Source organism: Physeter macrocephalus, chromosome 11 (assembly GCF_002837175.3).
Source record: "Physeter macrocephalus isolate SW-GA chromosome 11, ASM283717v5, whole genome shotgun sequence".
NCBI lineage: Eukaryota > Metazoa > Chordata > Mammalia > Artiodactyla > Physeteridae > Physeter > Physeter macrocephalus.
In genome coordinates, this window is record NC_041224.1 from 74,437,178 (window position 1) to 74,447,459 (window position 10,282).

Below are 10,282 nucleotides of genomic sequence, written 5' to 3' on the forward strand. Positions count from 1 at the left end.
CATTTTCAAGATGAAGAAGAGCTTTCAGTCTTCTATTTGCCATGGCCCATGAACGCAAGTCCTTCTATAAGAATCTCCTCTTTTATTGCTTTCTGACACACCGCTGAAGATGTCGTTGTGCGGTTCCAGGAGCTGATCCCTTTGAAGACCTTCTAGGCAAACCAGCGGTGGAAGCCCCAGTGGTACCTCAGCCTCGCGTTGGTGTTCGTGAAGGCGGTGACGAGGGCGGCGCGCTCTGAAGTCATTGCCTGCTCATTATTTTCCCTTCCTAATTCTCAACCCTTCTTTTGAGACACAGCTGGGTACGTTCACTTTAAATCCTTCTCCAAAAATGCCTCAAGGTCAAATTTCAAATAGGGTGGTTAAGGTAGGGCTCAGAGAGGCGTTGACGGGTGAGGAGTGGAAGGGCGTAGAGGAGGGCATTGCAGGCACGGAAAACAGCCAGGACATTATTACAAATAACTGTGACGTCTTGTGTAATCAGTAAGATTCAATGCGTGTTGGAGCCATTGTTATGATAATTCTTTCCCAAGAGGTTTTGATTCCGGAGGAGCGAACCGCGGGGGTCAGCGGGGACTTTCTTAGCCTGAAAGGTTAACACCGGCAGCGGCAGGGGAAGGCTCTTTACAGCTTGGTGGGGCAGACCTTGGCTGCAACCCCCAACGGCTGGGAATCGCCACTCTGCCGAGTTCTGCTGCCCAATGTGCCCGGAGCAAGGGCCTGGGCGCAAATCCTGTTTCTCGGCGGCCCCAACCTCCTGCGACCTCGGTGTCCAATCAGTGCAAAGGTAAACATTCGATACTGAGTCGGCTGGGAAGTCAGTCAGGCAGCCGCCAGACCACCCAGTGCGCAGCGGACCGTAGTGCTCCCCTCAGGCCACGGCTCGCCCTGCCCTTCCCGGATCACTCACCCCCCTCCCACCCCCCGCTTTCGGCCACGCCCTCGCGGCGATAAGGCCGAGCATCTGGGCCGGGTCGCGACGCGATTGGCCGGGACGACGGGACGCCGGCCCCAGACGTGCCACGTGTACGTAGGGGCTGGCCGGAAGGCTAAGCTGACGCGGCCGGGTTTGGCCGTGCCGGGGCAGGCGACGGCGACCATGGAGCGGGACGGAGATCAGCTGTCCACGCGGCCAGCCCTAGAGACCGAGGGGCTGCGCTTTCTTCACGTCACGGGTGAGTCGGCGCAGGCCGCAGGGCAGCGGGTTTGCGCCGCCACCCTCGGCGCGCCGCCATGTTCGGTGAGTCGTTCTCCTCTGCCCTCTGGGCCGGACCTGGCCAGGAGCCGGATGTTGGCGCTGCACGCAGGCCCAGGCGGTGGTCCCGAAGCGCGCGTGGAGGCCCTCCCAGAGCGGTGCTTCCTTGGGCGTTGCGGTCGGCCCTGTTTTGCTTGAGTCCTTTACTTTATGCGAAGCAAGCCTTCTGGGTTTGCGGTTACTGGGGTCTCTCCGCCCTTGGCGTTTGCCTTCAAGCCTCAGCCCCTCGACTCCGTACCCCCACGCACGCCCCCCAAATCCGGCGCTGTATCAACCCTCCATGAGCACCCCTTTCTATATGTAGTCTGGATCTGAAAGGCCTTTGCCCTCCTGAGTCGGATGCACTTCCCTTCACCCCTCAAAACCCAGCTGGCGTGCCCCACGTCCTCCGGACTTGCCCCTCCTATTCCCCAGGTAGCTGAGAAGTCCCTTCTCAGTGATCCCTGAATTGTACTTCTCGCTATTTTAACTGCCTACTTAGGTCTTCAGCTACACCGTGAAGGTTTTGAGGACAGGAGCTACGCTTATTTTGCTTTTGTTTAATTTTCTAGAAAAGTCCAGTGGTAGTATCATTTTTAGTTTCTTGAAAACTGTTTTCTTCTTTTCAGTGGGCTCCCTGCTGGCTACCTATGGCTGGTACATCGTCTTCAGCTGCATTCTTCTCTACGTGGTCTTTCAGAAGCTCTCCACCCGGCTGAGGGCCTTGAGGCAGAGGCAGCTGGATCGAGCTGCCGCTGCTCTGGGTTAGTGCCTGATAACAAATGAAGGCGTGGCTTTACGCCTACTTGTTTTAGTATTTAAACGTAGTCTGTTGTTAGGAGTAAGAGGTACGTTTCTTATCTGTGTGGGAAGAAAACTATTTCATGCTTAGGAAGTTGGTTTTGGTGATTTGCAATAGTGTTGTTTTGTTTTGTTTTAATTTCAGAGTTTTTGATGGGATGAAAAACCCGCTTGATGGTGTGTAGAGCACTGACTGCATATCATGTTGCATGGTTTTTCATTTACAGGAGAGATTAAAGTGAAGACTTCACAGCTGCTCCATACTTATGGGTCTGCCTACTAAGTCTCATTTATGTCTAGAACCATCGTGAATGACAAACTCAGCCTTAGTCCTTCACATCCACGGCATTTTGATTTTCACAACTTACTCATCAGACCTGATATCAGATTACACCTGGCTGTTTCAAAAACTCATTCCCTCTAAAACAGTAGCTTTTTAACTAGTTAGCAGCTACAGTTTCTGAGGACATATCTAAAAGAAATGTTAAGTGTCTTGAGAATAGCAGTATAATTAAATAAATACAAATCATCAGTCATCTGAGCCACCACAGTTACTGAGGCTGGGGAGGAAAGCAAACATAATGCAAAAGTAGTCATTAGTAGGAAGACTTAGAAAATTCCTTCACTCTTCTCTCCCATGAAACCCTGTGGTCCTGCCATTAGCTCAGCATTTTTGGTTGTTGGCTGTATATCCAACAAAAACAACAAAGTACAAAGTAAATCTTGCTTAAGTTGCAGGATTTTGTGAAGTGGATGACTGGTGTTAGAGAACAGTCACCTGGTACAGCCATCCCTGGCTCTGTGAGACCTGCCGAAAACTGAAGAGTAGATTTATAAGATAATGGGATGGGCATCTCAGAAGAGGAGTTTGTTGTAATGAAGCACTGCAAAAAGTATATGTGCAGTGAAAGGTGTTACCTTGTGTTGTACAATTATGTTAGAAAAATTAGGTTAAAAAAATCCACACATAATTAATTTTATTCTAAGAATGATCCAGCAGTTCCAGATGTTACAATTCACATTTCTATAAAGTGGAACTATGATTTGTTTTTAAAGATAAAGGTCTAGTCATCTCTGTCACCACAGACACAACCCCGTGCTATTTTGGCCCCTGTTTTACATGGATTCAGTTAGGTGACCTGTTTCCACTGCTATCTATCTGTAAGTAATGTTGATCGCATATCCTTTGGATGATACTGATGTGAACATAGAAGTTCTAGCTTTTTTCCTTGTTTACAAAATTAGTCAAACCACTGCATAGTTCCCCTTAGTGCTTCTTAAACACAGTGGTCTGAGTAAAATAGAGAACTTGATTGTGTATTTATATAATTTGCTTTGTTTTCTAAACCAGATAAAAACAGATACCTGGGGTGGTCATTTCTATTAATGCTAGCTGGAAGGATTTTTCTCTTTTTTTATTCCTGTAAAAACAAGGATAAAATACCTAACGATCTTTACCTCTTTCTGGTATAGACCTGGGCTAATTAGGTGATGGCTAATGCTCAGAAAACTTTATCTTTCCTTGGTTGTCTTCTAGAATTCTGGTCAACCTAGAGACTGGGTGTTAGGAGGTATCCAGGTTGTGGAATGGAATCTCACTGGCCGTCAGATCACTTCTATTTCAGTCTCGGAGCCCATGCCAGAGTCTCTGAATTGGAATTGCTCAGGGAGCCCAGAAATCTGTTTGAACAGAGATTTCTGATGCTTTGGATATTTAACAAGGGCTATGAACTGTGGCGATGGGATAGTCCGCCTCCCCCCCCCTTAAGCAGTAAAAGATATGCAGAAGAATAGATTTATTCATTCATGTAAAAGTATATTCTTGCATTGCCTGACTTCTGTACACTTCCAATACTATAGACCTCAAGAGTTTCCATTTTATATTACACAAGGTGCTTTATCCCAAATTTTTTCTGACATTTTAGAACCTGATGTTGTTGTTAAACGACAGGAGGCTTTAGCAGCTGCTCGTTTGAAAATGCAAGATGAATTAAATGCACAAGTTGAAAAGCATAAGGAGAAACTAAGACAGGTATGAACTTGGTTTAGTTTGAATACACGGTATTTGAGGTTTAGTGGGTAAAAGTGTGTGCACGTGTGCACGTGCATTAGGGTGGATACAGAGAATAACTATTTCAGGCCGAATCATTTCCACTTAGCTAAGTATTGCTCAGCATGTTTTCCTTGTGCAATTTCTTACTGTTTAGGGGGGAAATACTCTTTAAGAAAGGTGTCTTGTATTTATGTTTTTACTTTAAAGTGGTTCCTTCACAGCCGCATTTCACCCAACAAAACTGTTTGCTGTGTACATGAGCTGTACCACCAGACACACACAACACACATTCAGCCTCTTGCTCCATGATTGGTCTCAAGCCGTGCATGTCATATGACCTGGCTTGGTGGGGCCGCTCTTCAGTGGATTGAAGGAGAGCCAGGGGAGGGTGGCGGTGGGTTCAACCCAGGGTCAAGATGGAGAGCAGGAGATGGACTTTTGAAAGATTTTTTTAAAGACACATGGTTTGGTTGTAGGGGTGGTAAAAGGTTTTGGGGGGCGGGGGGAGGAAGAAACAAAGGCTGCTATTGAAGTGACCTGAGCAGCCAGGTGGGTTGTGCTGCTCTTCACAGGAGTAAGGTCACCCACCAGGTTGGACCCATTCTCTGTAACTGAAACAACTAAGTGTAGACTCTGCTTTCTAGTTTCAGTGCAGATGTTTCTGGGCCCCTCTTTTTCTCCTCAGAAGGAAGCCAGAGAAGTTGGTCTTCCTCCTGGTCTTGCATGTGTCTCTGGTGTTTCCAGTGAGTGCCTTTCTGCCACTGCTGGGTCTGCATGGTCATCCAGTACATGGCTGTTCTCCACAGCTTGGCTGGAGCCCAGAGGGAAAGGACAGAATAAGACAACACCTACAACACACGTTCGGCCCTCTTGGTCACCTTTCTCAGCAGCCTTCTTCAGTGTTCAGTGGGTTGCCCATCTTCCACTTAAATAGTCACTAACCTAAAATGTACTAGCACATTCCTATTATTTATGTAGTTTTCTAAACCACATGAGGTTGAAACAAATTCATGATACAAAAATCTGTACTATGATAATTAAGTCTCTGCCTTCCTTGCTCCCCTATCACTGCTGCCCAAGCATTCCATGTTAAGCTTTTTAGGTATTTTTCCAGAAACATTTTATCCATATATAAACACATGCATGTATCATTTTTACATAGAAATGGCAGCATAGTATACATAGATGCCATTTTTAAGCAGTTTTATTTTAGTTTTTTCCTTTGCTGATTTCCAACCATTTGTTTTGTTTCTGGAGCCATAGAGTAAGTTGAATTCCTTCTACATATCAAAATTAATGACTTGAAGGTCAGAGTTTTTTGCATTAGTAAAACAGCCTGATCATTTATCCAATTTGTTGAGGTAGCTGAAAAAAACCTTTTAAAAGATTATTTTTAAAAATTGTAATGTGCGCCTCCTAAAATTGGAGAGAGGGTAGAAGCCTATGTTCAGTTTTAAAATTGTAGTTCTGTGTATTTTAACAAACTTAACAAACAGAATCTGCCTGACTCACAGTTCAGTCAACTGTCTTGTTTGTGGTCTCAGGATTTGTCAGCAGTGTTCCATTCTGGTGTTTTCCATGTTAGCTGTGAGCATAAAACAACCCTCAGATCAAGAGACTGTTTCCTCTTTGACCTCCTGTACTTGCAGACAGTGGAAGCATGAAGGGACAGACATGTGGATTTAGCATGATGAACCATGAAAGCCATCAAGAAATTTCTGGATATGTGCATTCTAAGGCATCTTCTTGCATATCTTTGTGATATCACAGTTTAATTGGAACCAGAATGAACTAAAGTTTGGGGCTGCATTCTAGTGGGGATGAGAGAGTTAGTGACTTTTGTGTGAACGTAAGTTGCAGTACCCAGTTGTTCTTCAAGGAGGAGGAAGCAGAGTCAAAGACCCAGGGCACTGTGTTTCCCTCCTGCTTAATGCATAATTACTGTATAAGCCTTCTCAGGTGCTCATTGTTGGACATAGTTTTCTGCTGAGATTAGTTTTCCCTTATGATCCCATAGTATTTGACTTTCAAAGAACTTTCAAATCTGCTCTCATTGGATCCTTATAGCCTTTGAAGTAGAGGGGTTAAGTGACTTTCCTCAGGTGATGCAACCAGGTAGCAACAAAGCAGGCCTGCCAGCCACGTTCACCCTTTCCAGGTCAGCGTTATTCTACATTACCAAAAATGTCCAGTTTAGAAGAAGAGTCGGTATTCTTTTCTCCATGACACTTTTTCTTTCTTTAATAGTATACAAAAATAAAAGGTTCTGTTGGTGAGTTAAACTCACACCACTAGATGACAACTGTTTTATTAACTGAAGAAAGTGCAGGTGAAGGTGTGTTTTGAAGGACATTTAAATTAAAAATTATCAAAATTATATTTTCTTTGAGAAAGATGGTAGCTTATGAATTCATTTTGTACAACGTGTGATTCTTCCTCAGCTTGAAGAAGAAAAAAGGAGACAGAAGATTGAAATGTGGGATAGCATGCGAGAAGGAAAAAGTTACAAAGGAAATACAAGAAAGCCTCAGGTGATGTAGCCTTCTGCATAGTGGATTTTTTTCAAGTAGAAGATTCCTGGAGTAGAATATGTTTTTTGTTTTTCGTTTTAAAATAAATTTATCCGTTTATTTTTAGCTGCATTGGGTCTTTGTTGCTGCGCACAGGCTTTCTCTAGTAGCGGTGAGCTGGGGCTACTCTTCGTTGCAGTGCGGGGGCTTCTCATTGCAGTGGCTTCTCTTGTTGTGGAGCACGGGCTCTAGGCACATGGGTTTCAGTAGTTGTGGCACGCGGGCTCAGTAGTTGGTAGCTCGTGGGCTTTGTTGCTCCACGGCATGTGGGATCTTCCTGGACCAGGGCTCAAACCCGTGTCCCCTTCATTGGCAGGCGGATTCTTAACCACTGCACCACCAGGGAAGTCCCTGGAGTAGAATGTTTTTAACTAGATTCTTAAGCCTGTGTATGTTCAAACAGGAAGAAGACAGTCCTGGGCCTTCTACTTCATCAGTCATCCCCAAACGAAAATCTGACAAAAAGCCTTTGCGGCAAGGAGGTAAGTACCAAACATCAAAGCATGCTGAACAATTACAGGATACACTTACCTTTAAAAACAAGATTCTTTTTCCTTGTTTCATTGTCCGTAAATTGAGACTAATTCCTAAGTTTAGGATTATGAAGATTAAATAAAAGAAACAGATGCAAAGCAGACCTCAGTGGCTGGAAGTCACCAACCTGCTGAGCCCTGTGGGCCTTGGGCAAGGATGTGGGCTCAAGTCCTCAAGGCCTATAACCTCCTTGGCCTCACAAAAGTCAGCATTTGATTGGCAGTTGAAAAAGGAGGTCACTCGAGGCCCTCAGGAAATAATTGGGATGGTTGCACTTGTATTTTAGTGTTCTCACTTGATCCCACACAGTCCTGTAAGGGAAGTGGTAAGTGGGGTGAGGAATAGTTTGCACATATTGCAAATAAGTTTGTCAAGGGGCTAGGTCACAGGGGTTTTGGTCTTTCCAGCCAGGGCCGCCTTGTTTCTTACAAATAACTTTCTCAAGGAGGCATGGACAGATGTTAATTCAGAGAGCTTCTGCATGCAACATCCTTGAGCCCTCTAATCATAGCAGTCTGTCCTTACCCCATTCTTAATGACTTTCACGTCCTTTTGGGAAGACAGGACTCCCACACAAATGAAAATAAGTAACCTTTGTGATCTGCCAGGAGTTCCCTGTTAATCCTAAGAGAGGGGAGGACAAAGGCATTAAAATATTTTGTGTAGGAACCAGTTTTAGGCCAAAGACTATCCTCCATCCGGGAGAGGGGTTTTCTGTGGGGAGGTGCTGCAGAGGCAGTGGTGTGGAAGCCTGGCTGGCCTATTGGAGGACTGTCAGGAGTCCGGAACCTGGGTTCTGTGCAGACTGGACACAAGCTGGGCTGCCCATCCAGGCTGGGCTCTGATGAAACCCAAAGCTGGCTTGCTGTAGGGAAGTGGTGTGTCTGAAAAGGAAATGCTTTTTAAAATCTTTTTCTTGCTCCAAGCAAGGAATAGTCTTCCAAGACTATTTTTCAGAGCAAAGAGTGGTGGTATTTAGGAGAGAATTATAGAAAATGGAATGCCTCTGGAGCTAGGGGCTTTGACTGGCCTGGCTTTACAAATAAGGAAACTGAGGCACAGGGAGTTAGTGACCAAAGATTCTAAAGTAAGGAGCAAAGCCACCTCATTTAAGGTCTTGCTGGCTCTAAAGCCTGATCAGTCAACCTGGTCACCAAATGTCCATTAACTTTAGGAAGCTAATGAGTGGGCAGGGATGGGGTTGGGGACTGGGGCATGTGGATTACCCAGTTCTGACTGGTGGAAGTAACAAGTTCCATTCTTTTTGATTTTGGTTTTTTAAATTTATTTTCTGTAGGTTGAGCAGTTCTTATTTGAATGTATATATTTTATTAAGCACTGCAGTTAAAAGCCTTTATATACTTAAATCCAGCCATCTTGAGAGGTTTTTTGGGCAAATTTTTTTGTGTGTTTTGGGTAGTTTTTCGTGTTTGGAGAGTTAAAACAGAGAAGCTGAATGGCTTGTTTTATTCCCACCAGAAAGTCAGTTCAAACTGCAATGACCATGTAAACTTTTTTTGTCATACGGTAGCTGGAAGTTGTATGAAAATGTTTGTGAGACTAGAATCCATATCTTTGCAGTGCTTTGCACATCATGCTCACAATTTTATGTTTGATACAGAACATTTCTAGCACTGTTATGCTTCCTTTCTCTTGTCACAGGTTACAGCCCTTTGTCTGGTGAAGGAGGTGGAGCCTGCTCCTGGAGACCTGGACGCAGAGGTCCATCGTCTGGTGGATGAGGCTAAGGATCTTGTTAGTGTTGCTTTTGACACTAGCAAGATGAATCCTTAACCCTCGACTCAATTGCCTTATGCACGCTTTTCACAGTGACTACCCAGGGGGAGGGGGCTTTCTTTCTGTTCTTAACTGCATTTGTGTCTTCAAGAGTTGAAGGCAGCATAGAGCGTGGACATGGCCACTAGGCAGTAGGTCACACTGCAGTGAAGCCAGTGACTGTGTTCACTGATTTCATGGGTCATTGCTAGTTGGTATCTAAAGGCCTCCAAGTGATTGGCGATCTTGATAAAAGAGACCTGGCAATGATCCTTCAAGTTAACAGGTCCTTGCTGGTAGGACAGTCTCTGTGACAGGTTGCATTGAATGATGTCTTCCTTGTAAATGGTGAGCCCACCAGCGAGGATTACTGATGCAGAGAGTTGATGGGGTTGTTTCTGTATATTTATTTTTATGTACAGAGCTTTGTTTAAAAAAAAAAAAAGAAACTGTAAATATAAAAACAAAATTGCAAGGAACATTTTCAGCATCTTTATCAAATTTAAGGAAATTTCATTATGAACTTGAATTTGTCTATCTAATATTACACAGCTTTTTATTATTCATAACCTCCCACTAATATTACTTATTTTCTCTTCTCATTATTCTTCACCAGCAATGAGCATGGCAAGTGGCAGACAGCTGTAGTGATTTTCAGAGTTGGCAGGCTCCTTGAGGTTTATCCACAAAATCAGGCACTTGTAGTTGAGTTTCTGAATTAAGAGGATAAAGAAACATCTTGCCTAGAGGTACCTCAGGGGCCAATGAGGTTTCTAGGAGCCCTGTGGGTCATCCCTCTTGCACTCATTTCTTATGTCCTTGTCTAGAACCTCTGTCAAGTATGCTATAAAGGGCCTGATAGTAAATATGATAGTAAATATTTTAGACTTTGCAGTTGCATAGTCTTTATTTTTTTACATTTTTAAAGGATTGTTAAAAACATTTAAAAATTCTTAGCTCATGGGTTGGATTTGTCCTGCCTGCTATAGTTTGCTGATCCCTGCTTCACATCAAGATTGTAAGAAGGAACAAAATTAACCTGCAGAATAGTGATGATTAGCTGGGATAGTATTCCAGAAAGGTTTCATATAAATTAATCAACATATATTGAGTATGTGAAATACTCTGTAGTTGTCTCTTGACATATATAAAGGAAAAATATAGTGTGGTCTTAGGGGGCTTAAAATCTCTTGGGGAGGGCTGGAGGGAGTGAAAACAGGATTTTGAAGACAGTGTGATTGCAAACAAATGGGCTGGAGTAGTCAGAATCAAGTATTTGAGTCTGGAGACATTTGAGTGAAATTTTGAGTGGAG

The 10,282-nt window shown here is 44.1% G+C and overlaps 1 protein-coding gene across 3 annotated transcripts; it reads left to right on the forward strand.

Moving 5' to 3' along the window:
- The first annotated feature begins 914 nt into the window (after positions 1-914).
- On the forward strand, positions 915-9,570 carry SELENOS (selenoprotein S). 3 transcript variants are annotated; one of them, XM_007121259.4, is made up of 6 exons: positions 989-1,175; positions 1,864-1,998; positions 3,961-4,067; positions 6,530-6,619; positions 7,062-7,140; positions 8,855-9,570. In XM_007121259.4, the coding sequence occupies exons 1-6, from the start codon at positions 1,100-1,102 to the stop codon at positions 8,932-8,934; spliced, it is 567 nt and encodes a 188-aa protein (XP_007121321.2). In that variant the 5' UTR covers positions 989-1,099; the 3' UTR covers positions 8,935-9,570. The 3 variants fall into 3 exon arrangements, with proteins under 3 accessions (XP_054944142.1, XP_007121321.2, XP_023970728.1); XM_024114960.2 differs by having other exon boundaries at positions 1,111-1,240; XM_055088167.1 differs by lacking the exon at positions 1,864-1,998 and having other exon boundaries at positions 915-1,175.
- The last annotated feature ends 712 nt before the right edge of the window (positions 9,571-10,282 follow it).